The 25,942-nt window shown below is 43.6% G+C and overlaps 2 protein-coding genes and 2 non-coding genes across 9 annotated transcripts in view; all 4 read right to left on the bottom strand.

Moving 5' to 3' along the window:
* Positions 1–94: 94 nt before the first annotated feature.
* Positions 95–3,989, bottom strand: RPL27A (ribosomal protein L27a). The gene is made up of 5 exons (XM_005153257.3): positions 3,314–3,989; positions 2,937–3,000; positions 2,318–2,393; positions 1,371–1,545; positions 95–282 (listed from the first exon to the last, which is right to left on the bottom strand). The coding sequence occupies exons 1-5, from the start codon at positions 3,821–3,823 to the stop codon at positions 154–156; spliced, it is 954 nt and encodes a 317-aa protein (XP_005153314.3). The 5' UTR covers positions 3,824–3,989; the 3' UTR covers positions 95–153.
* On the bottom strand, positions 912–1,043 carry LOC115947208 (small nucleolar RNA SNORA3/SNORA45 family). Its single transcript, XR_004081158.1, has one exon. It is a non-coding gene; the product is annotated as a small nucleolar RNA SNORA3/SNORA45 family (small nucleolar RNA).
* Positions 1,872–2,003, bottom strand: LOC115947207 (small nucleolar RNA SNORA3/SNORA45 family). Its single transcript, XR_004081157.1, has one exon. It is a non-coding gene; the product is annotated as a small nucleolar RNA SNORA3/SNORA45 family (small nucleolar RNA).
* The window catches only part of DENND2B (DENN domain containing 2B), a 179,056-nt gene continuing 156,834 nt past the window's right edge, over positions 3,721–25,942 (bottom strand). For all 6 annotated transcript variants that reach the window (XM_031052650.2, XM_031052651.2, XM_031052649.2 and 3 more), the window contains 6 exons: positions 10,700–10,877; positions 9,575–9,616; positions 8,472–8,583; positions 7,255–7,494; positions 6,441–6,527; positions 3,721–6,061 (listed from right to left, as the gene is read on the bottom strand). In XM_031052650.2, coding sequence (XP_030908510.1) covers positions 6,027–6,061; positions 6,441–6,527; positions 7,255–7,494; positions 8,472–8,583; positions 9,575–9,616; positions 10,700–10,877 — 694 coding nt within the window. In that variant the 3' untranslated portion in view covers positions 3,721–6,026. The remainder of the gene's footprint in view (positions 6,062–6,440; positions 6,528–7,254; positions 7,495–8,471; positions 8,584–9,574; positions 9,617–10,699; positions 10,878–25,942) is intronic.

Below are 25,942 nucleotides of genomic sequence, written 5' to 3'. Positions count from 1 at the left end.
AAACCACTAATCAAAAACTTCCAGAAATAAGCACACAAGACTTACATCTGAACAGTGACAGAGCAATTCAAGAAAAAAAAATCAGAAACTTGTGTACATCAGTGCATTTTACACATTGTCTTTATTCAAAAAATCTGAATAAAACAAAGGCTTTTATGCAACAAGCACACAGGCACCACCAACTTCTTTGATCTTCTCCTCTGCTCTTCTACTGAAGAACTTTGCTTTTACAATCACAGGCTGCTTGGGCAGCTTCCCTTTGCCCAGGACTTTGTAGTAGCCCTAGAAAGATTAAAAACCCCATTAATTGCTTGCAATCAGATTGCAGGCTCTCACATTCAGACCTAAAACCATGATCAACATGACCTCATTCACAGTATGTCTCATATAAAATTTGTATGAATGAAAAATACCCTGTAAGACTCTGCGGAGTTGCACTTCTTCAGAGACATAGTGGAAACTGTGAACTGAACCTTGCTTGTAACTTAGAAGCTGGATTTTAATTCCCCATACTCCACATACACAAAAACACTGTATAGAAATCACCAACTTTGCACTGCTTTTCCAAAGGAGAGAGCAGTTGGCTGCACTTCCAAGACTATCCACTACCCAATGACTTCCAGTTGGTGATCTTTACCTGTAGGACATCCTGGTACCGTACAAAGAGCGGAGGACTCTTCTGCACATCTTAAACGCACAGCTGAAGCTTTGGCATGTTTTCACAGCAACAGCTGTCCTCTACCACTGTAATCCTCTCATTTTATTCCTGTCCTTTACATTAAAAGGACAATTGTGGTACAAGGTCCACTTATATTACAGCCCTTGAAGTCATCGCTTGCTAGAAGTGGCATAATTGTTCAAGAGAAGTATCTTAATTTGGGATGCACAAAACACCCACTTGGCAGCCTAGTTTGTGTTGCTGATTCGGTGGCTGGCTGAGACACAAGACATCACAGCCAGTGAATAGAGATCAGGCATTCATGTCCGAGAGCTATAGCACACCAAGACAATCAAACATGTTCAGATGTGACTCTAGCCTCGATATTAGAGAAGTGACTTCACGGAAATGAGCCTAGCTCTGCAATGTTTTTATACATGTTTTCAGTAACATTTTTAACAAGGAATTTTTCACCACCTTCCAAAAAAGGGCAGTCCCTGTCCACAGTCACACCCAACTATGAGAAAAAGTTCTTACAGTAAATAAACCTAACAGCATTAACTACCTGTGGACTTCTTATATGCCAATATAACCATGCTGAGAAGATCACAAATATTCAAGCACAATAGTTTATTTACAGTTCAACACTCTCCTATTTGGATACACACAGATTGACCAGGAATTGCAGGTCTGGATATGAGCAGAAACTTACCGAGCGCACAACATCAATGACTGGGGCCAGTCCAGCCTCATTTTTGGCATAATTGAGCCTTGTCTGTTCACTAACCAGTGTCCATAGTTTATCCAAATTGACAGTAGGACAGAACTTTTGGTTTCTCTTCAAGTGATAGTGCCTCATGCCTACTTTTCCAAAGTAACCAGGGTGACTGTGAAAGAAACAGAGTGCTCAATAGATCACATTTTTAATTCCTCCTGAACAGGTAGCACTACAAACTAACACTGAAGCAAGCATCTTACTTATCAAAGTAATTAAGATGTCACATTATACTTCCATTTGTATTAATAACATGCAGTATTTAAGGATAATAATCACTAGTATCAAAACCAGGGAAAAAATATCCTCTCTAGAAATGTTGGTTCCCTTGAACTCACAACTCAAACCCCCTCACTCTTGAGTCTGGTCCAGCCCTGTATCTCCTGGGTAGCCAGAGACTGCCCAGGGAGGGCTGCTCTGCCTGAAGGATTCCTGCACCCTTGTCACTAACCTGGTGACTGACTGAGTCAAGAACAGAAACAGTCAGTGAATATAGATTAGTGGTTACTATCCGAGTACTCTAGCACACCAGAACAACAGGCAGTGTCCAGATGTGACTCTAGTCTCGGCAATAAAACAACATCCCTTACCTTTACAGCATGCAGCTAACTAGGATGCAGTTTGGGTTTAACACAACATTTTGAATTTACACAACATTTTATGTGTGCATTGTTATCCACAATGCAACAAGCAAGTCTGGTTGAACTCCTAAAGCTTGGTTTAGGTGAAAAATACTTTGATAGGAAGGTAATTACAGTGTAATCTCACATTTCATGTTAGAGCTAAAAAAACCTGCAGATAATTTAATTTATTCACATACAAAAGTTAGTCTATACTTCAGGAACATACATTTTACTACTGTATTATTTAAAATGTTAGCTTACTATTTGTCAAAGTTAATCCTGTGGTGGTGCATACCACCAGCATTACCACGTCCTCCAGGATGTTTCCTATGTTTGCCTAAAAAGAAAAATTTAAGTTTGTTATGCTAAGAATATTACCCATAATACCTGAACTTAAATGTATGTTTTTCATTTCAATGCAAGCTAACTATTCTATTCCCTCTTCTGAATTAATTTCAGTTCAGGAAGATAAGCCAATTAAAAGCTAACACTATAGAACAAAAAAACCAGAACACACCGCATTCCTCTGGTTAGCTTACAGGAGTACAAGGCAACACCAGTGCTAGCACAAGTGGGATGTCAAGAAAAGCCAGAAATGGCCTTAGAACGGACACAGCCCTGCTCCATAGGCTTCCGATGTCACAGAATCAGCATCTACCACTTGAGCACTACTTAAATTAAGTTATAAATCCAGTGAAGCCTAAAAGAACGTGATTTCTGCTCACGCCATCAGGGTGGCATCTGCCCCACGGTGCGAGCACCATTCATATACACTGCACCCACCGGTGCTGCCCACCGGTACCCGGAGCGTGTGCGGCCCCCGCAGCACAGCAGCATGCCCGCCCGCCGGGGCTGGGCGAACGGCAGCCTGCGCACTTACCAACGCGGCCGTGGCCGTGGCTAACATGTCCCCTCAGCTTCCGGGTCTTCCTTAGCCTGGAAGGCTGCGGGAAAGCGGGAGAACAGCTGTGAGCAAACAAGCATCAAGAGGTAGCACCACCACCACCCACCGCCCTCCGGGCCAGCGCTGCTCCGAGGCCGCAGCCCCTCAGCAGCCAGGCGCCATGGCGGCTCGGACCCACACGCGGCCTCACCGCCCCACTCACCCCGGCCGCACTGTGGGCAGGCCGCGGGCTCTGAGAGGCACCTTCCTTCACCCCCGCTGCTCCCTAACCGCGTCCCGCCGCGGAGAGCGAGGAGCGGCGGCACCGGAGACCCCGGCCAGCCCAGGCCCAGCCCTGCCCCGGCAGCACCCACCATCTTCCTGCCGTGCGAGACAGCAAAGAGAAGGGGCGGTGCTCGCGAGAACGGAGAAAAGCGCCGCAAGAACGGAAGTGGAACCGAGCTCTCGCGAGACTTCGCTGAGGTGCCTGGGGTGGGGTGGGAGATCCGTGGGACCCATAACGTTTGGGGCGGCTGATCTCGGAGGGTCTGGGTCTGGAGGTGGTCTCTGAAGGTAGAGCAGCCTAGAAGCTTGGTGATGGGCTGTGCCCCGGGGCTGCCGCCGCTCTGCCCACGGAACGGGCGCAGCTCTGAAGAGCGGCCCTGCGAGTGGCCACAGGTAGCGGGCAGGCTGCGCCGGGTACAGCTGCTTGTTACAGCCACAGCGTGTGCTCCCTGTGGTCTGTAGCGAAAGTAGGGACTTAAGCAGAGTTTGGGAACACTTGCAAGATTGGTAACTTTATTAAACATCGGTAACAACGGGAAAATAAATACTATGTACTTAACTACCTGCCACACTAGAGTAACAATTCTTGGAAGCATCATTAATTCTAAAGCTTGTTTTTTATGTATTTCATACTGTGAGACTTTACCTATTTAGAGGGCATTGGATCTGGTTTTCATCACGATTTCCTGCTCAGTTTAGTGGTGTGCTAGTAATGCTCCATCCTTGGGAACACCGCTGGTTTTAACAAATTTCAGAAGGCAAAGTAACACTTCATGGTTTTGGTTCATCTAACCCTTTCAAACAGACCTCTGGATCACAGTAGGCCTGGCTTATATTCTTGTACATCAGCATTCTGTGCCTTTTCCTTGCCTTTGTGGCAACTCTTCACTGCTGCACTTCTTCAGCCAATGATGATGCTTTATCCATTGCTTTCTTCAGAGGAGTATGTATATACTAGCAGATGTTGTTTGTAAAATGGCCAGAATCCACCCGTACAACTGAAGTTACTCATTCCACTCTGAAGAACTACATCTGGAATTCATTCTGGAACTTACAGCATATCTTACAGTGAAAGGAATGGAAATTAACATTGGATTACAGTTCTATTGAATCAAAAGCATTGATATTTTACAGGCTCTTCACAGACACTTCAGAAGCTTTTGTACATACACAAATGTGAGGGAAGTAAGAGAAAAAGGAAACGACTTCACCTTTTCAGTGAACAATCCCTTGATTTTGTTCTATGAGGCTGATAGCGAACCAGAACCACTGTCAGGTTAGGAACTGCGCAAGCCTCAAAGCCAGTGTAACTAAAGAAACTGCACTGCAAATGAAGAAATATAGTGCTTGGGGTTTTAAAAGGGAACTTTAACTAGTTTTCATTAGCTGTTTGACTTGCAAATACATTCAAGTATTTTATATTTTCTTCAGACTAAGGGAAACATTGCACAATCTCCACAGGAATTGTGTAACCAGATCAAAGATGAATCTGGTACTTGGACAGCATTCACAGTTGTGAAGATGGCCATGGCAAGCTCAGCATTCCCATCGGGCTGAAGGGCTTCTGCTGAAACAGAACCACTGCCTGAGCAGGCTGCAGTAAGTGCAAAGGAAAAGCAGGCTCCTGTGAAATGCTGGTGATCAGCTCATTGGAAATTAAGGGAGAGCCTGTCTGCCTCCAGCTGCTCATATTCTACTTTGATCACCTAACCAAGGTAGCACAAGACCAACCTGAAAATACCACAGTTGAGGAGCAGTGTATGTGATACAGTGACAAAGTAACTTGCTGCTAAACCACACAAATAAAGTTTTAAAAGATGCTTCTGTTAGGGCACAGTTACCAGAACAGGGGTGTAAAATGCCTTGTCTCAGCCCAATGGAAAACATCAAAGAAAAATCAGACTACACGCCATGAAATAGCAAACCTACTAAAAGACAGGTCCATAACCATTTCATATTTTAATTACAAATTCATTAAAAATCACAGGGAAGTTACTGGTTTTGTAACCTACTCAACATCGGAACTACAGAGGTTTGCAATGAATATAAACAAACAGGTATATTTACAGAGTTTATTAGAAACCATACATACATACATTAGGAAAGGACGTACTGTACCTAATCATTGCAGCTTGCACGTCAAAGAGCTGAGATCTCCTCAGGTTTAGCAGTCTTAGTGCAGAATGGATTACAAGTAGTTTACTGACCAGACTTCAAACCAAGTGAAAGTTTTGTATTGTGAACCAAGTACCTTATTATCAAGTTACTCTGTTATTTTTCTTTTAAAATTAATTAAAATGAAAAAAAGGAGGGGGACACCCAAACAGACAACTCTGCCACATGAAAGCAGCCCCTGTGCGTACAGCCTCTCCCACGTACCCAAGTTCATTCACCTCGCAGTATTCAAGCATCAGTGTAGCTCTCACAAACATCCCTTGAAGTCAGTGGTTCTGCTGAGACAGTCAGCTGCACATAATCAGCTATTCATTTTTTGCACCAAGCATAACTCAGTTCATACTAAAGAAACAAAAAGCACCTGTTATTCTCAGGAATATACAAATATTTACCACAGTTTTCCTTGCTCATTACAAAATCAGTTACAAAAGCTTACAGCACATTATGTACAAATTCTACCCAAATAGATACAGGAGCCATCATCTGGCACACTAACAGCATTTGTCTTCACGTAAGGCTGCAGTCACCTCACCCTGCTCTCCTCCAGCACCAAGCTCTGCAACGCTGCAGGTGCCTCATGCAGTGCCATAAATACAGTCTTTGGATTGGCATTTCAGCAGAAAGGAGTTAGTTCTTCTTGTGAAGGAACTTCATTTTGTTTCCTAAAGAAAGCACACCATCAGTCTCCACACATACTGAGAAGCCAAGAGCAATCAAAACTTACTTAGCAAATGAGTATAAATTTGTCACGGAATTGCTGTAGAATAACTCTCCTACTTAACACCGGCAAGGACAGACAGCTAACAGAACCTGAGTAGTCAATTGCCTTTTCTCCACCTCCTTGGTCATGGTTTGGTTTCACTACCCCCAAGTGAAAATGAAACTGTTAACAAGGATCACAATTAAACCTGGTTTTGTCAGCTTTAAGTATGCTTTCTCTGTTTTCACGTTTCCTATCACCTCAGGTAAGGCTTTATTGAATTATATATAAAAAAAGACATGAAAATCCATTTCAGAAATACTTCCAAAGCTTTTCCTCACCAAGGCCTCGTAGAAACTTGTTTACTCCGCTTTGTTCCGTGTCTGGAAGCTCTTCCAAATACTGTTCTACCCTCTGCTCGAAGAGGCCTGTGGAGGAGGGAGAAAACGGCGGTGAACTGCGCCGAGCTGGACCCGCTTACCCCAGCCCCTTGCGCACCTCCAGCTTTCTATTCACAGAGCCCTTCACCTCCGCAACACCGCCACGCGTTACCGCCCGTGAGGGGCGATCCGGGATCGCGTGGCATTACGGCTATGGCGAGCCCCAGACGTTACGTGGACAGTAACAGATTCAAGCAGGAGGGTGAAGGCGGTTCTCGCCCCGGCCAGCCTCTCGCTCCGCCCTGCCTTACATCCGCCCTGCCGCCGCTGCGGCGAGCGGGGCTGCGATCCGGGCCCGGGCTGGATTCCCGGCAGTGCCCCCGCTGCTCCGGCAGGCGGCGCTGCAGTGCCCCGGGCACGGAGGGGCGGCGCTGCGTGCGGGAGGCAGCTCCGGCCTCTGCCTTCGGTTGAGTGCCCGGTGAGCGGGGCTTCCCCCGCGGGCACTGGCAAGCGGCCTCCGGGGCTGTGCCCGTCCCTGGGTGGTTCCCAGTCTCACCTCAGAGTGATTTAGGGCATTCAGATGTGACTGTTCTATAGGTTAAAGCCTTTATATTACCACCACCATAGCTATAATCTAAGCCACAAGAAGCAGACAGTGCGCTTCAGATTTGTCAGCTCCCCAGAATTTGCTCAGCCCTGGCAGTAGAGAGGGATGCCAATCACAGTACCTGTGCACAAAAGTAACCGATGCTGCAGGAAAGGCAACCACCCTTACCTTTTGCCCTGCATTTTCTCAGCTCTCTGTCCTGGATGAAGCCAGCAAACATTTGGGATTCCATGAAAACTTCCAAGAAGCGGCGGATACTCTTGGAGGCCACAGATTTACGGAAAGCCTCCCTTTGGAAGGCACGTTCTCCTTTTTCATTCTGGGTTAGGAACAGGGAATAATGGCCAACTGTCTCCACAAAGAACCGGATAAAAACCTCTGACACTAATCCATTCAGGGTGTTACATTCTGCAAAATAAGGCGGCAATAAGACACCAAATCAGCTGCTACCAGAGCTGTCAGCATAGTCACCCATGCAGGGCCAGGGACTGTCATCTCGCGGTTTACTGTTGCCATGCCAGTAACTGGGAGGAGCTGTACAGGCTCCTTGCAGACCTGGATGTACACCAAACAGGGTAACAGCTTTATAATCAGGAGTGCAGTCTACATAACTGGTGTTTCATAACCACGAGTCAATGAGAGCTACAAATCCTGAGGAAACAGCCCAGAAAATTAAAATTTTGGTGAGTGTTTCATCAAAACTGCACCTCGTATTTTAACGCTTGAGTCCATTTTCTTGAGAAGCTTCTGAATGACTCAATTAAAATGTTCGCTCTGGGGATAATAAGCCTTTACCAAGAACTGATGAAAAAGGGTAATGTTGTAGAATTTGGGGTTTCGTCATTTCTGAGATGTTAAAGCAGTTTTACATGTGTAACACAGATGAGGAGAAATAAATTTCAAAACTTGCACAGGGGCCTGTTTCATACCTTTTAACCACAGGCATTTAAATTCACCCAGGGTGGGTTTTATAATTGCTGGAGAGAAATATGAACCTTCGGAGGCAACTCAGCCCCTCCTACACTGAAACTGTTCTGGAGATACCTGCTTCTCTCCCCTGCAAACACCAAGCGCCAAGAGCAACTCCAAACTCAGACGCACCCCAAGCATGTACAGTTATCTGGATTGAATTAGGGCCAAGTTAACTGCAAAGCTCTGTTTGAGTCGAGGTTTAGAGGTATGTCATTTACAAAGAAATTAAAATAGGGAGCTGACTGTATTACTGTGGGTTGATGCTATCAGTCTCATTCCCTGTGTGTTCAGAGATCATCTTTGATGTTGCAAAAGGTATCTGAATACTAAAGCCTCGTCTTTCTTGTGGATAGAAGGTCTCAATACTATCTACATGCTTGTCTATACAAATCCCTATTTACAAATTAACTTACCATCATCTGAATCACTATCTGAATCCTGATTTATCAGTTCATTCTTTCTCTCTAGAGCTTGCTCCAGAGCAGCTTGCAGTTTTCTAGGTAATAGCGTGTCTTCATCATCCATCTGACAGAGGAAAAAATAATCTTTAGATCACATTGATCTGTGCAGCAACAAAAGCAAATACTTTTGCAAGGTTTAAAATTCAGAAGAAGAGTGTTTTATATCTGCTACTGTCATGGTACATCAACAAAATAATGAAAATCTTTGTGCAACCATCATATACTTCTAAACAAAATTCCTTGTCACTCTTACTGAGATTAAAGCCAGGAACAATAATCCAAAGAGCAAGGTAAACATACAGAAATTTGGAACCAGCTCTTTACATGACAGAGTCCAAATCAGTGTTTTTAGCTAAATACACATAGTCAATACCTAGGTATGTGTACACACAGCTGCTCTAGTTGGGGTTAGGCAGCTTCTTTCATTCTTGACAGTTGTTTTTACTTACATTCTAGTATATCTTGTTTTCTGAGGTTCCCCCTGTTGCTCTTTTCATCTTTTTTAATGCTTGTTCAGCAAAAGTGAGGAGACACAAGAATCTTAGCTCTGCAACCACTGTTCACCAGCCGTACATCCAGGGACTCATACAAGAAAGTTTACTCATCTAACCTGCATATAGTTATTTCTGAAACTATTTAGCACCACACTGCTATCAAGAGATCCTTCATCTCCCTGCTTACAGGGCTCCTGCTTTTCCTATCACATTAATCTTTACCTTTTCTTGCTCAGAACCATTTCTTTGCAATTTTTGTCCTTTTAACCTCCAACAGTGTGAGTTTTCTTGCTAACATGAAATTATAATCTTTGGATATTTTCTTTGCAATGTGAATACAGTTCTTGATTTCTTCTGACAGTCATAGCCTCAATCCCTTTTCCATACCTGAGAAGTACTTATTTGCAGGTGAAACAGAAAGAGAACACCTTTTTCTTTTTCCTTTAATCTCTTTCCCACTGCACAATTCCAGCCAAATATCTCTAATCAAAGAAACCTAGTCATACTATAGGAGTAAACAGGTTACTAGACTGCATGGCAACATTTTGATCTGTACTTTACCTGTCTGATGAATCGATCAGATCCCAGGTTAACCATCAAAGCCTACAGAAAAGAAAACACTGTAGTGAAATATATCTGGAGAGACAGAAAACATTTATTTGTGTTTGCCTTTTAACAGAGAAAGATCATCTGAACAGTCCCAAGCCTCAACATGAATTGAAATTCCTACTGTGAAACAACAGGTTTTGTGCTTTATAAAACAAGAAGATGAAGTTTTTCTTTAGAGCTTAAAGTCTAATTTAACATAGTCAGATGCAAAATATCTCAAAGCAGGTTAATATGTAAAAATCTAAAAGGGTTGGGCAGTTTTCTTTAGACCTAAGCAAGTTACCACTAATCACTTTTAATGTGCAGGTAAAAAGTGTTTTAGAGGGGTTTAAAGAAAACCATGTCACTTGAGGCAGCAGGGCTTCTGAAAAGCAAGAGTGTGAAATATTAATGATCATGAAGCAGCAAAGCTGAGAGATGGAGCTGGGATGATGTGGGAGAGCATTGTTGGGAAAGCGGGAGGAAAACAGAGAAGATATTTACATGGGCCAGAGGCACAGAGAACCTTGAATGCAAGCACAAGAAAAGAACATTTAATTTAAAAAATGACAGCAACTAATCGGAGTAAGAGAGAAGAGTGGGACCTTGAGTGGTTTTGTGGTGTTTTACTGGAAGAGCTGATGAACTAGAACTCTCATTTCCAATACAGTATTAACAAAGGAAAAAAAAAAGCCTTAAAGGTTTGATTTTCCGTGCTGGCTATGGCTTCATGCTCCAGTTCTGTTAGCATTAATAGGTGTCATAGCAGGTGGCACTTCACATCTTCCTCTTCTTGTTCCAGATACAACAAAATCAGAACAAATCAGCATATTTATACTGTACCTATTTGCTGACCAGGTTAACATTCACTTTCCCTCTGTTAGGGTGCACATCTTCTGTATGTGAAGAGGGGCAGAGTAAAGAGAAGACTAACGCTACCCCTGCAGTTCTACCAAGACGCAGTTGCCCATAAGAATTAAGCAGAGAAGAAGCAGGCAGATTGAAAATGAAACATGTGAGAGTTATGTGTGAATGGCAGACCCTCTCCAAGGTGAGACAGCTTTACTCCAGGAACACAATTCTGGTGCCAGCTCCTACCTCCTCTACAGGCAGCTCCTTCAGTTTGGGCAGAGAGCTGGAGACTAGGCCCACCAGGAAGGGGGTAGGGCAGCACACAATGTCAATCATGGATGAGGGCAGGACAGGAATGAAGGTGTGCTGCCAGGAGAAGGGGTACAGCAGGGCCACCACGGCATGCGAGCAGCTCGAGAGGGTGCTGGAAAGGAAGGAACAACCAGGTTAGCAGATGTCTAGAACAGCTACCACCTGCTGGGAAACATAGCATGTTAAAATGCAGGTGCCCAAGAGGCCACCCTTCTATCACTTCTCATGGCCCAGGTCCCCTTCCAGACCCTACCACTTCTGTGCTGTGCAGTGTGATAGTTCCTCCTGTGCTTGCTCTAGGTGATTTGAAACTAAAAATAAACTCAGTTTGTTTCATTATAGCAGTCAGGAGACACTTTGATCTAGAAGATAAGGCTTAATGCTCCCAAAAGCATTCAACAGCAGTCACTTTGAATGATGCTTAAAATCCAAAAGCAACTTCCGTTCATGGCCGTTATGACCATGTCAGTAATAAAAATGCATGATTCTGTAGTTCTTATGTCAAGCACTAATGCACAAACAAGGGAAAATGAAAATTAAAAATAGAATACATTTGGAAATACAATATAAAAAGAACCATCTACTAAATCAGATGTAGCCCACCCCCCAGCAATCAATACCTATGCAAAGGAAGTGTACTAAAAGCAACACATTTTTCCAAGTTGGTATATTTTTGCGACAACTGCGTATTTTTATTATAATACATCTTATTTATCTTATTGACCAATTCTAGTGATAAAGGTATTAACCTTGCTCAGTACTTTAAAATACTCACTGGTATCCTCTAAACATTAAGACTTGATACCATTTGTGAAAAATGCCTTGTATGCATTGTTCTTCCATCTAGTGAATCTGATTCCCTTCTACAGTCACATGTTTTCCAAATGTTAAAAATAAAGGAACACCATTACCAAACTAGTTTTAGTATCAGGGGAATAAGACGGGCTCTCAGTTTCAGAGCTTTGATTTTGGACTGAGTTCCAGCATCTGCTTCTTGCAGCTGAGGATGACAGAAATTTGGACTTTTACCCAGCCTAGCATGACTGAGCTAATTTTCTCACAGTGCAAACTTCTGCTGTGCTTAGGGTAGCCACAAAGAACTATAAATAACTGATAACTTCAGAGCTGTTACTGCTCGAGAATGCTGGGGAGAAAGGCTGATTTCTTCTACTGCAAAACCTGTTGGAGACGTTAGGTGGCGTCAGACCTCCACCGGAATATCCCTCAGGAGCAATTTTTAGCTGAATATTCCGAGGGCAAGAGAAAGGTTTCATCTGTTTGTTCCAGTCAGTGATTAAACTTTGAAGTCTGCTGAATGGGAAAAGTGAGAATTAGACGATAAAGAAGGAAAAGGCTGGGGAAGAGCAGATTTTTTTGCTAGTCTTTTACTGTAGATAATCTGTTGGGCTGCTTTTACTTGACTTTTCCTTTAATATCTGTCAATCACAGCAGGTTTTTATAACATATGTCTCCTGACACAGGTTTCTTGTAAAAGGATACATATCTCTTATTTTTTTTCCTTAGCAGGCAGCCTTATGTTTTGATCTCAAGTGTCTACCATAGCAAACAGACTGGTGTGTTTCAGAAATGCTGTGCCACATGGTAAAGACTCCCAGCACTTTCTCAAGCTCACTGTAATGTCTCTATGGCATTCTCAACTACTACACATTCAGACAACTAGGCAACTAAAAAGGAAGCCACGTTAAGCTAAAAGCAGGAACACAAACATTCTTCTAATAGTCAGTTAGCATTTTTTTCCTTTCTATAGAATGCCCTTTTATAACTTGTTGTTTTACACGCAGTGCTGTGACGTAAATCAGCCCCTGCATCCTCTTGTGCATGCTGTTCCCACGCTAGGGGAGGCTTCAGGCTCCCATCCAGGACACTGGTTTCTCTTCCAGAGCTTTCCCGGGAGCTGACAGGGCCAAAGCAGCAGCTGAACACAGCAAGTGGCCGTTGGGGGGGTGTCCTGCAGCAGCACCCTTCTCTGCTCTGCCAGCATCCCCCAGGTCACACCATCACCTCTGTCAGCATCTCGACCTCTGCATTTTGAGGCTCTACATACAGCTTTTCAAACGTCTGCCTCAGAAAGTCCTTCCCTGTGGGATATCTCACGCTGACTCCCATGAAATACTCGCTTCGAACTTTCCATCCACAGGCTGCCGGCTGCCCTGCCTCCTGGACACTGCTCAAGCAGAGGGCAGCAGGAGTACCACACACAGTTACCAAGCACCTGCTTGTACAAAGTGGGGGTGTCTCTTCTGTAGCTGGAAACACTCTTTTGGTTACGAGCATAACTAAAAAGAAAAAACAAATGGACCCTGGCAGTGTTCAAGGCCAGGTAGGACAGGGCTTTAAGGAACCTGGTCTAGGGGAAGGTGTCTCTGCCTGTGGCAGGCGGTTTGGAAGTGGATGGTCTTTAAGACCCCTTCCAACCCAAACCATTCCATAATTCTATGAGTGTATATTTAGAAAGAACACACATCTTTGACTTCAGTGTAAGGTTTTTGCATTCATAAGGTAAAATTCAGAGATGATGGGTGTAAGGGAACCCACAGTTTAAATCTCTAAAATATGGTTCAGATCCTTCTAAAAGGGTGTCATTCATGAGAAGCATGTTTGGCAAATTGAAAAAGAAAGCCCTACCCTGGGAAAACAAATCCACTCTAGTTTTTCCTTTCAAGACATGCAACCCACACATTGTCCTTGTTCTTGTTTATGAGAAATAAAGTCAGATGGTTTGTATCCTTTAAGGTGTGTGGAGCACACAAAGTAAAGCAACAGGATAGTCAAAGAAATCAGATTCTCAAAATAGTTTTACTTTTAGTACTCTAAGGTAGTTTTGGTGATCCATGGGGCTGGTTTTGAGAGTGGGCTTTTTCATTTGGTCTGTGCAGCTTCACAGCAACACTGCTTAATAGTCTAGCTGTCATTCTACTGGAAAACACTTCGTATATTATCCATATGCAGGTAAGTTTGTACACAGGCAGAGGAAACCAAACCATTGCATGAGTCAACACTAACAAGCAGCATAAGCCACCACATCCTTCAGAGGGGAACTGCTGCTGCAGTCATGCACAAGTAGGAGACATGCTATGATGTTCCCAAGGCTGGAGCACTCCAGAAATGCGGACTACTGTGCTGGCCTGTGTCTCTGCAGAGCTGCTGAAGGGAAGAATCGGCCTTCTGCTTAAACCCAGCACATCCCTCTGCTCTGTCAGCTACAGGCTGTCCTGCACACGCATGTAACTGTACACACGGAACAAGTCTACTAACAGTAATTGTGAAAAAGTGACTGTGCTTGCACATTTTGTGGGATAAGGGGATTTTCTCACGTGCAGATAATGTAAGGTTATTATCTAGCCTTATGACACAGCCCATGCCACTGAACTCATTCCATTAAGCCTGTATTCATCCCAATAATTTGCACTCCACTAAAGCAAAATTAGTGAACAGTTTGTAGGAAAACGCAGTTTCAATCCATTTCAAAACACAGGCAATCCTCCACTCCTCCTTCCACTTTCTGTTTTCCATGGGTACCATCTTGTTAAAAATTATTAGGAATTTGCCCAGGTTTTGGTTATTCCTATGCCTTTTATTCACTAGATTTAAAAAACCTTCAGTGTTTTATCTTCTCCTCATGAAAGTATTTATATGAGATTATACAGTCTTATTGAGACATTCTTAATCACAAATTTGCCTTGAAGAAGAAATCCTATATCATGTTACAGATGAAAGATGACAGTGCTTCTTTCCCACTCAAAGTTGCTCTATCTTCCTCTGGGCTATTTTGTTTCCCAAATCATTTTCTCATGACAGCACACAGAAACCTTTCCTTGTTGTGTACTTGGCTGCAGAGATGCAAGGCTCACAGCAAGAGCCGAGGCACAGGAATTTCAGACATCACTGTGACTCAGCTGAATTGTGGAGACTGCTTGTGAACATGGTTTAGGCCCACAGCAAAAGCAAATTAATGACTTAAAAAGAACATTTACTGTCTTTTAGATAGGGAGATGCCTGCTATCAATTTCGGGGTCAGTCAACCAATAAATAACCCCAAGTCCAGGCTATTTTAATATCTAATCACAGCACAATGACCATGTTCTGAGAAACACATGTTCTCTGTTGGACAGTGAATGGACACTGCCCTGGCTGAGGGGAGCACTGCTGGAGCTTGTTGCATACTGGAAGTCACCAACTCTCACAAAATATTAGTCATATTCAGCTATTCATACAACTCACATTGGAAACATTCCACAGATACAGCTTGATAACTCTTTTTTTCCTATAACAATAGCCAAAAGTTATGTTCCTTCTCACTTTCCTCCTCTACCACCTACAATTTCTCACAGACACAGGGGAGCATCACAAACTGAGCATCTCCTAAGTGCAGGAAGAAGCCTCTAGCATAGACAGTCACTTGCTGTCAGGGCTCCCTGATCCTGTCTTGTTACCCTCATGCACCTTCACAGTCATTTTAAATTTGCATTGAGGGAAGGGAAGGTGAGAATATCCCTCTCCTTAGGAGAGGTAAGAATATCATATCCTCCTAAGGCACAGGCACGTTTATCCAGCCTGGAGAGAGGGAGGACCTCCCCTCGGGTGCGAGGCCAAGCCACACAGCAGCTCCATCACCCCAGGGCCAGTGCCAGCTCTGTGTTATGCCAATATTCTGGACCATGCACAGGACGGAGACCAGTTGTCAGAATCTGGTCTCTCTGCTTCCTCAAATGGAGAAATACAACTAAAAATGTAGATTCACAATGAAGTGTTTCCACTGCCTGTGTTTTCTTTTCCACAACCTTGTCATGTTTCTCATTTCTCCCTGCTGATTTAATTATGTTACTCTGTCCACATTTGCTGAACTCTTTCATCCACTATGTTAATGCACACATGCTCCAGCCCACAACTGCTCCATGACCGAGTTACATCCCTGACCCACATCCTCTCCTCTGCTCAGGAGAGCTTCCTCCTACTTGAGGTTAGAGTCTAGAGGCTCAATCCTTCCCAGGTGCAGTACCTCAACTCAGGTGGGTATTACACACCCATGTGCCTTGTGTGCTCTTGTGATAGCTCCTACTGTTGTGCTATTGCTGAAATGTGTAGCAAAACCAGACACTTCTCTCCTATACCCTTCACTGCCTCCCCAGATCCTGGATTAATTCTACTCCCTGACAGACAGGGAGAAGTCTGTGACAACTCTGCAAGACAGAATGGTCTGGGAGGTTTGCAAAGGACTCTAAATCCTCTGGGAAAAGGCTACAGGACCATGGGTTCTGCCCATCCTCCCTCCAACACACACAAACTGCAGAGGTGAAGGACAAAGCAGAAAGCTTGAAAAGCATAAAGAGAAGATGGAAGTAAAACCAGTAGCAGATGGCTACGTTTTGGATGGAAGATGGAGCGCACGCAGCATTGCTGTAGCTGTGCAGGCAGTAATTTGGAGAAATGTACTGTGCCAAATATATTACATATCTAAGCACCGGGGAAAATCAAAGCTTTCTCTGGGTGCATAAGAACAAATAATAGCAGCACTATTATTCAAATGGCCAAGACTTAAATAATAGCATCAGGGACAAAATACAAATGAAAACATATCACTGTCCTAAGTGATAATCTCCATACTCCAGTCTCACTCTAATCATCTCCTGCAGCGTTCCTGCAGGTCAGCTTTCCAAGCAAGCCCTTCTCGTAAGAGCTGACAACAGAGAGCTGTTACCATCTGTACCACAGTGTGAGTGCTCAGCTCCAGCACCACTCTTGACCCTCAAGTGTTCTTCTGAGGCTGTTTGCCCAGAGGGCCCCCTAGATCCATGGCTTGTGCTTTACTCCTGGGGCTGCTGTGCTGTGAGGACACATGTGTCATTAACCCCGATACCTCCAGCCGCTCACCAAGTAGGGCAGGCAGGAATAAAAGAAGAATTCCAGAAAGTCTTTGATGCAATGGTGTAGGACATCTCCAGTTTTCTAGCCAGGATAAACGTGTCAGACATGACTGCATTTCTTCCTATGCAAAATCATTGCTGATGGTTTCTCTGTTATCACATTAGAATGTTTAAAAGGGAAAAAAATCTTCAGTTCCTCCCTTCTGCCTACCCCATCAGCATTACAATAAAAAATCATGTGAGTCGTTGTTGCTAGAGGAAAAGGGCATGGCAATGGAGCCATCTGACTGCCCCAGGCTCGGGAATGTGCAAGCGCTCAGGAACAACAGGCACGTTCAGAGACACAGCATCATATGCAGAGAGGGCTGGGGAGGGGGCCGTAGCAGAAGACAATGGCAGGGAGCGCCTGGGACAACCTTCTCACCAGGAGCAACATGAATCAATAAATACCTTTGTGCTTGTAATACTGAAGTGAAGCTGGAATGGGGAATTTTTGAGAAGCGAAGCTGTCATGGGTAACATCGCTGCTGATTAGGGATTGAAGGATACCTCTGTGAGCTCATGTGTAGGGCCTGCCATTACAGACGGGTCTGGGATACCTGCCTATTTGTAGGATTGCTTGGGTTTGTAAGGCACTGGTTTTGCATGATCAGAATTTCACTTGTTTTCACTGAGGCTGTTAAGCTGGTGGGATAACTCTTTTGTTTTCCAATTTCAGGCAAAATTATATAGAATGATAAAGTAATTCAGGTGGGAAGAAACCTCAGGAGGTCAGCTGATAAAGCCCTCCCCTGGTTTGGCATCAGAGCAGTTTGCTTCCAAAGCCAGATAAAGAAAATGTCATTTTGCTAAATAAAACATCTTTCCTGCCCTTTTCTGTGAAAGGTTGGCATATTTTCGTGGCAAGGACTTGAATGCTGGCAGGGGGGAGTGCCCTGTGTGCCGAGGACTTCTACCAGTGATGTCTAAGCTCACTCTGATTTGGTGATGTTCAAAACCGTTTTAAAATAGTGGTTTTTTGTGCTTACTAAAAAGAGACTTACTGAGCTGCTAATTTCTTCAGATGAAATTGTTCACACTTATGCAGAACCTCCCTTTCGACTGTAGCACTGGCTACACAGAGAAAAGGGAGGCTCATGTGGGAAAGGAAGATCATCTTCATCCTGCAGGGAACCTAGGGAAGGGAAGAGAAGGAAACAAAGGAAGGGAAAGGAGGAGGCTGAATGAAATGAAAAGGGGTAAAAACAAGACCTGTGAGGCAGAACTGGGAGGGGAGGAAGACAAAATGAATGTGGTGAGCAGGTGAAAATGAAACATGAACTGAAGGCAAAGAGGCTGGGATGCAAAACTAAGGGACTGGATAGTGAATGGCTGAGCTGAATGACACAAGCATTGAAGGAAACAATTTAATATGAATATGGATAAAATTCTGTCACACACATGCAGCCAAGTTATTAACTTGAGAAACTTGTTCCTCCCTGTTGCTGTGGATAGATGGAAGGGCTGTGAGGCTGTCTGATGCCAATTACCCATCCTCTTCTGATGCCAGAGACACTGAGAGGGGCTGCAGATGCAGGAGGAAAGGTTGGACACTGGCATAGCTGAAGGTATGTGACAGAGGCTCAAAGCCCACTCATAGTATAGATGCCAATCAAATATAACCAGTGCTCATACTCTTCAGCCACTTCTGCACTGCTTCCTCCTTACCCCAGTTATGCAAGCCCATTGACAAGCAGGGAGAAACAAAAGCACAGCTTCTATCAGGAATAATTTTCAAACTGAAAAGACAAGTTTCCTCCACAATGGTTATATTTCTATATCAAAACAAACACCAGAATCATGCTCAGCTTATTGCTGTTTGGCCCAATTAATTCTAATACACTGATAGAAAAATTATTTCTAATGATTATAGAGCAGCAGGAATTATAGTCAGTTCAAGCCTGGCTTCACCAATTAAAACAAAGCATGAGGGGACAAGGAAACTACTGGGTTAGGCTTTGATTCAGCAAAGTATTTTAGCATAAATTTCAGCCTTAATTTGCTTTCACTGTGGTGAAATACTTTGCTGAAATGAAGCCTCAGAGACCCTTCTTTTTCCACTTCTACTTTAATCTGATCAGCCCACAAGTACAACACAAGACATGATAGCTCCTTTTGAGCCTGAGTACCCTGTCTGCTGTGGAAGAGTGTTGTTGGGATGGCTGTAATGGCATGTTTCAGCTTCTGAAATCTGAATAAGTTTTCACCATTCTAGAAGCCCTTCAGGGGTAAAGCAAACCACAGAGACTCCTTCCAACCTTTATAAGGTGGTTGGGAATTAGAGACTGTAGGTTTTGAAGCTATTAAATAATTTTAATTCAAATTTAATGCATTATTAATATATTTATTAACTTTTAATAATGCAATTTAAATTTTAATTAAAAAATATATTTCAGCCTCCTGGCTCAAGAGTCTCTTGTGGTCAATCCAGCATCTGTGTAGTGGTGCACAGGGAGGAGGACTCCTGTCCCCTGGTGCTGCCAAGGCACCTCTCCTCTCCTGACCTGAGTAGCTGCAGGAAGCTGAAGATGGAGTGGTTGCATACATGACTTGAAAGATGCTTCTGAATTCCTTGTTAGTAAATCTGACCTTTCTCTGGATGTTTAAAATCAAAGTAGTGGGTACATATTACACGGAAAATGGAGTGAGCTTAGGCTGTAAAAGCCAGAGCAGAGTAATAATTTGCATTGTGATCTGTTTTTTAAATCAAACACTTAAGTAAGAGGTAAATTAAGAGTCATGACATAAATTAAGAGTCTTTAGGAGTTAGCCAGAAGTATGGAGGTAATACTGTATCTGGGATCAATACCTGGCATCCCACTTTTCGGGAAATATGAACAGATCTCTAATGTACATATTTTAGGTCACTTTTTCTCTTGATGTCAGGGGAAACCTGCCAATAGAAAGCTCTGCCCCTAGTGTCTAAATAAAACTGCAAATTCTCTAGTGTAAATGTGGTCATGATGGAGGGAAAACATATAATTCCCGTGAAGATCACGGTGAGCCAAGTCCATCCAGGCCAACTCAAATGCAGCAGCCAGTTCTGAACAATCCATAACTCAATCATTACATACACTACAACAAAATGCTGCTACACTCAGTCTCAGTGACTGGGCAAAGAGCTTTCTAAAGCACAAATGAGAGGTCTTCCCTGGCTGTTGTGGCTTATAACATGTATTACCCAGTCTTACCAGCAAGCTAATGACTCAGTCCAGAAGCAGGTGAAAATCCATCACTCTGCACAGAAGCTTGACAAAGGAGAATATATTATTCCAGAGGTGAACCTTTCCCAGGGTGACTGATTTAGCAAACCAGAAGCTCTGCTACTGCGCTTCGACTATCAGCCTCCAGGGTCCAGCCACTCTTTCCTCACCTCCCCAAGCAAGGTTGCTTAGTGTGGTAAGTAGCAGTCTGGTGCAAAAGTGAGAACCCACCTGTGCTCCTGCCAAGGGCTAAAGGCAGAATCAGGCCACAGTGGTTCCCCTAATTCAAATGATGACACATTTGCTACAAGTGACCTCTGTGATATCCCATGGAGCACAAACAGGTCTCAGCGATAACACTGGCAGGGAGAGGGGGGGGCAGGCTGAGGAGGAAATGCATATTTTCTGCATCACATCAGACCCATTATCAGTTGTCATCCTTTGCAGAATTTTTTATGCTTACAACTTGAAGAGTGTAGCTACTTAACCCTCACACCCTTCAAATGGTGGTTTTTCCCTCCTGACAAGCCAAACCTAAACGTTGTTTTGTGAGAAATGAGTTACACTTTTAAGTTTTATCTGGTGCTGTCTGAGAAAAGCCAAGCTTATAACATTCTTATAAAGGAATCACCATATGGACTCCCCTGTCTGGCACAAGCAGTGCCACAAGCAGTTCAGTGGGGCACCAGTGATCCAGTTGATTTTGGGACACACTCCAGTGTGTCCAGCTCTACCCAGACTACTGAAGGTGAATTACAGAAAGCCCAGGCACCAATCCCTCCATGCTACTGATAACTCCAGGTAGAAGATTTTTAATGACAAACACAGTGGTTACAACCTAGTTTCTGGAATTGTTTTCTCTGACTTTAATTCATGGAGCCATGGGCTTCCATGCTGCCATGCCAATAAGTACAGTTCATGAAGCAGACTTGCCCAATGGTTTGTGTCATTATCTGTGTCCCTTTTCTGGTTTCTCTTTATCATATTTTATTGAAAATTGAGTGGGAAATATCTTCATCCATAAACCCTTTTCTGACCACTTCCCCTTTAGCTTAAGCTTGCAACATCTCATCCTAACTTGTGCTACCTTATCTTACCGGTACAATTGCATCAGCAGCCTCACCATAATTACCTGAACATATCCCCACAGTGTTCATTTTGACTATACAGGAGGCTTTTTTTTTGTTTTTCACTGACATATGGGAAGACAGATATACAACATTTTTAAATTAGTCAGAATTTAGTAAATTAGTCAGAAATTAGTAAATTATTTCATTAAGAGCTGCATTTTCAGAATTGAACTCCCACCTTCCTGGAACATCGTAGGGACAGACAGTCTGAGGTCCCACACGTAACCTGCAAAGCACAGCCCTGGCTCATGGCACAGATCAAGATTGCATTGTATGGAGCTGAGGGCTGCAGACCAGCAAATGCACTGTCAGGAGATCTCTCTTTCAGAGAATAGCTTTGAAGTACTTAATTTAAAAGTTAGAAGAGAAAAGCTGATTAAAGGGAAATGTGGTTTCAACAAAGATATTATATTTTGCTGCCTTAATATTTGCACATAAGAGAGGCACGTGAAAGGCCCTGGAGAAAGAGACATGCAAAGTGCCCTTGAGAATGAGAATTTGGCTTTTCAAGCAACCAGCAGTCAATCATACTTTTCATAAAGCTTAAGCAAAAGGGATTTTTGGCAAAAAGTCATTGCTTTAACACATCATCCACCTGCCCAGACTTTGTCAGGTGGTTACAGGAAAAATCCCCAACATTTCAAAGTGGAAAGTTATTATTCTTAGTGCCCACAGAGTAATCCAGTCCCTTCCTGCAGGACAGCTTCTTAGCATAAAGCCATTACACCTGGTTCTGGCCCAGGTGCTCTGGAGGAGTGTTAACTACTTGTTCTTTCCACACTGGGACCTTTGCTTCCACCAGTCCTTGCTAATGTTCACAGGCAATCTTTGCGCTATTAACAACGTGATAGCTGTAAAATAGGAGGAAGAATTTTTCTAGGTAGTAAGAAAAGAGAACCCCAACTCCCCAGTCCTTCTCATTCAAAAGCTGGAAAGAAGGAATCTATCTAAATTCCCCCACTGGGAGCCAGAGGCCAAGTTGGGAAGATGTTGCAACATACTGCTATATCTTTATTGTGCCAATAAGCAATCCAGAAGAGAACTGGCAAACAACATGGTCATCTTCTTATCACATTCCCTTTCATGGGGAAGTGGAAGGGAGAGAAGATTTTGCTGCACAAATCAGAAGTGGAAAAATGATTATTTTTCCCACTGTAGAGCATTATCCAAAGCCTGAAGAGACATGAATAAATACCACTGGAAAGGAGGGCAGGAGGAAAAGGGAAATCATGCAAGCTCTACCCTTCTTGGGATATGGCATATTGAAAATTATATTGAAGTTCACTGCATATTAGAAAAGTTATTATTAGATTGCTTTTCTTTGGGACTGTGGAACCTTAAACAAACCACAGACTTAGAAGGTTAATTTTGTTTCTCAGGCTGACTCTTCTGCCTGACACGCATTTTCCTACTGTCTACGTACAGCTCCTCTGGCAGCATCAGTCATCGCATAATCTGAATGCCAGAGAAATGTAATCCGAGTGGTACAAAACTTAAGTATCTCTTGAGAGGGGGGACTAAAGTGCAAAATTTCTCTGAGAAACATCTTGAAAGACAGCTCTTTTAGTTACCTTAAACCACCGACTCCACATCAGATGGAACACTTTCAATTCTAGCATTTAGACTGGAAGACAAAGCATCTTGCAGGACCAGACTGCATACAAACATCCTACTGAAAGAAGATTACTAGCTATATTTGGTAGGATAGCAAGAAGCAGAATAGCAAGAAATTGCAGTTACATGAGGTCAAATAATCACACATGTTACAGAGTGTTAAAGGTTTTTTAAGTAGAAGTGTTTCTGCTTGGTGATGTTTCATAATGCAAGCAGACTCAGAAAAAACACAGTCTCATGAAAGAAAAGTGATTTCAGGGGAGGTAACAGACATTCAGACAGACTTTAGAGGATGCTTTTTATGTAAAAGATGGAGGGAGCTGCAAGGTATTGTCCCTTAGGTAAAGCAGGGATGGTCTGTGGGTTCTAAATCACTCCTCAGAGAGGGCTGATCTGTCTCTCTGGAGGAGATAGAAACTCTCAGGTTACTTACGTAGTAATGAATGGATTTGATTTATTTAGAATAAATTTTGTCTACTAGCCGTGATTAGATATTGGATACTGATGTGAGGGCTCATTCCCTCCACGGGAGATACCAGTGGAAGAGATTCTCTAGCTCATGTTCAGCATGGCAGACCAGACAAGTGCAATAATCCTGACAGAATTAAGAAAGCTCTTCAAGATCTCTGGATAAAAGAAGTTACCAGAAGAGATGTCATCCATCCACACTTCTGGGTTTAGACATCAGATCTGGCAGCTATTACACATTCCACAGATACAATAGCTTGCATCTCTAAACATCTTCTTCAATGCACATCTGATAACCAGTTTTCCCTGAGAGAAAGAACTGGACTTCTAGCACCATACAGGGCTGTACCTGATAGCACCATATAGGGCTGTACCTGATGTGACCAAGAGAAGACACAGTTGTGTCTTCCATAGACTGTGCTTAGAGCGTACAGACCGGTTAGAGACTGGCAGCAGTAAACTCTCCCTGACAAGCTGTTTTTTTGGTGGAAAGGAGCTGTTTATCACTGCCCAAAGCTCACAGTTTGTTCACTGAGCACACTTTCTTTTCCTAACACACACATTTACTTTTTAAACCTGGCAGATCTTACAAGTGTGACGCTATGGCAGGCTAATGGAAAGGAGCATTCCAGGCTGCAGGTGAGACTGGTCAGGCCTATCATTGCCATGATTCGTTTGGAAGAGTCATATCCTACTTTTGTTAATAAAAAATAAACAGTAAGGAAATAGGGAATGGGATTTCACTTTAGTAACCTGCCCAAAAGTTTAGCTGCTCTCACTTTTCCACTTGAGCTTACAGAACTGATGAATTACTCTTAGTACTAAGATTACCATTTATTTCCTATTTAAATTTTCATGTTTTAACTTGAGCTACAAGATTTTGTCTGCTAGATTAAAAGATGCCTAATACTGCTTTCCTAGGTAGGCACTGAGAGACAGGGACTAGGCTGCCTCTCAACTGCTGCTTTCTACCTTTGCTGCTTTCTACCATGGCCTGACAACTTCCAAAGCAACAGATTCAAGTATGAGGACAAACATCAGAGCTTTCTGAACATCCCAGCTAACACAGACAGCCCTAAGCTGTCTGTGTCCATGAGATTAGGGAAATGCCATTGTTTGTTCTGAAAGCCTTTGCCCTGGAATACAAGTACACTCTGCTTCCTTTTTGCTCCACGAAGTTTGCATCCCACATGCCTGTGGGATGACTTCCCCCAATATTTACATATTTATACTTCTGTCCTGTATTAGTCAGTGTTTCTGTCTGGAGCCCATAACCTTTGGTCAGACCTGGGATCTGCCTGGACGTTCTACAGTTGTGCTAGAAGACATATTCCTCCTGGCAGTCCAAAATACTTCAGAGAGGGGCAGGGAGATTTTTGTCCTTAACAGGATGAAGTCTTCCCACCTCATAGGTACCTAGCTTCTACTCTCCTGCTTGCAACAGCACCCCTCCCTCTTGACATCCTGGGGCGAGTGCTGCAGAGGAGGGTTTCAGGGGTGTGCAGCACACCAGGTGACAGTCTGTTGGTCCATGCTGGGCCAGGGGATGTGTGCTGGTGGAGGAGCAGGGGAAAAACTCTGTGGGAAGACAAAGTCATGTGTGGCCATCCCTAAGGGATGAAGCTCCCAGCACAGGAGCTCCTGGTGTGACCTGGCCAAGGGGCCCATCTGATTTGGAGGAACTACAGAATTCCTGCTGCAGCTGGACTGGCACAGACTCCTGGGGGAGGGAAAGCATGGCACAGGGCAGGAACAAACAAAGGGAAGAGGAGGGGGCACTTCCTGAGCTGGCGCTGCCACTTGGAGAAATGCCTGGCACACCTTCACCTTGGGCTATGTTTCCAAGTTCACCTGTACGGTTTAGGAGCATAAAACCCATTGCTATCAACAGAGGTTTTTCCCTCGAAGTCCATGTTCCTGCTTCACTGAGAAGTAGCTCAGGTATCTCATACAAAACCAAGTCACAACAATGAAAAGTTATTTTGTCTTTTACAAAGACAAGGACTCCAAGGAAGCTTTTCACAGCCACTAAAGCTTCACAAAGGCAGCTGAAGGGAATATTCTAGGATTTAGATCCACAGCAAAAGATGAGCCTCATTCAAACATTCCCACTGACTCTGGATGGTGATGGACTGGACCTATATGTGCAATGTAAGCAAATTATGTTCAGAGTCTTTCACAATATGGTAGATTATAGAAGAGGTGTCTTTTATTTATAAAAAATGGGGTTATAACAAAGGGTCATTGACATGCCCAAGGTCTTCCTTCCCCCTCTCCAAACAGGGGAAAAGGCAGAAAGGCTATTCTCACGCACATGGGTGTATCACCTCCTCAGCAAGCCTGTCCCCAGCATAAAACTAAAACAAGCAAAGAAATATTTTTCTTCCAGTGTTTACTTTCTATTTACTTTCTGTTGCTCCCTCTGTGCCTGCAGCAACACCAATGTTCCTTGAGCCCCAGAACCCACTCAGTTTGCATCTACCGCCAGCCTTTCGAAGCTCTCACGACTGCACTGCACCAGCTCTCCCTTTGCAACTGGCAGTCATGGGGTTGCTTTGGAGTTGGGGTGGACAGAACAGTGGGAACACAAAGAGGGGCTCCCAGCTGGGATGGAGATTGGAACTGGCAGGGGGCATGCCAACTCAGCTGTGCTTTCAGCAGATGTTTAAGGAATTGGAGCTTTAAGTTACCTTTCTCTGAGTTATTCCAAGTTTATCTATTGTTATTTTTATTTCACTGTTTTCTTCTTGACTGTTCATGGAAAGCAAAATACTAAAAGATCACTGACAGGTTCAAATTCGTTCTTAAAGGTGAGTAAACAGCTGCAGGGATTTGTTT

The sequence above is a fragment of the Melopsittacus undulatus genome, chromosome 4 (genome assembly GCF_012275295.1).
Source record: "Melopsittacus undulatus isolate bMelUnd1 chromosome 4, bMelUnd1.mat.Z, whole genome shotgun sequence".
Taxonomy (NCBI): Eukaryota; Metazoa; Chordata; class Aves; order Psittaciformes; family Psittaculidae; genus Melopsittacus; species Melopsittacus undulatus.
This window is presented reverse-complemented; position numbering and strand designations above follow the sequence as displayed.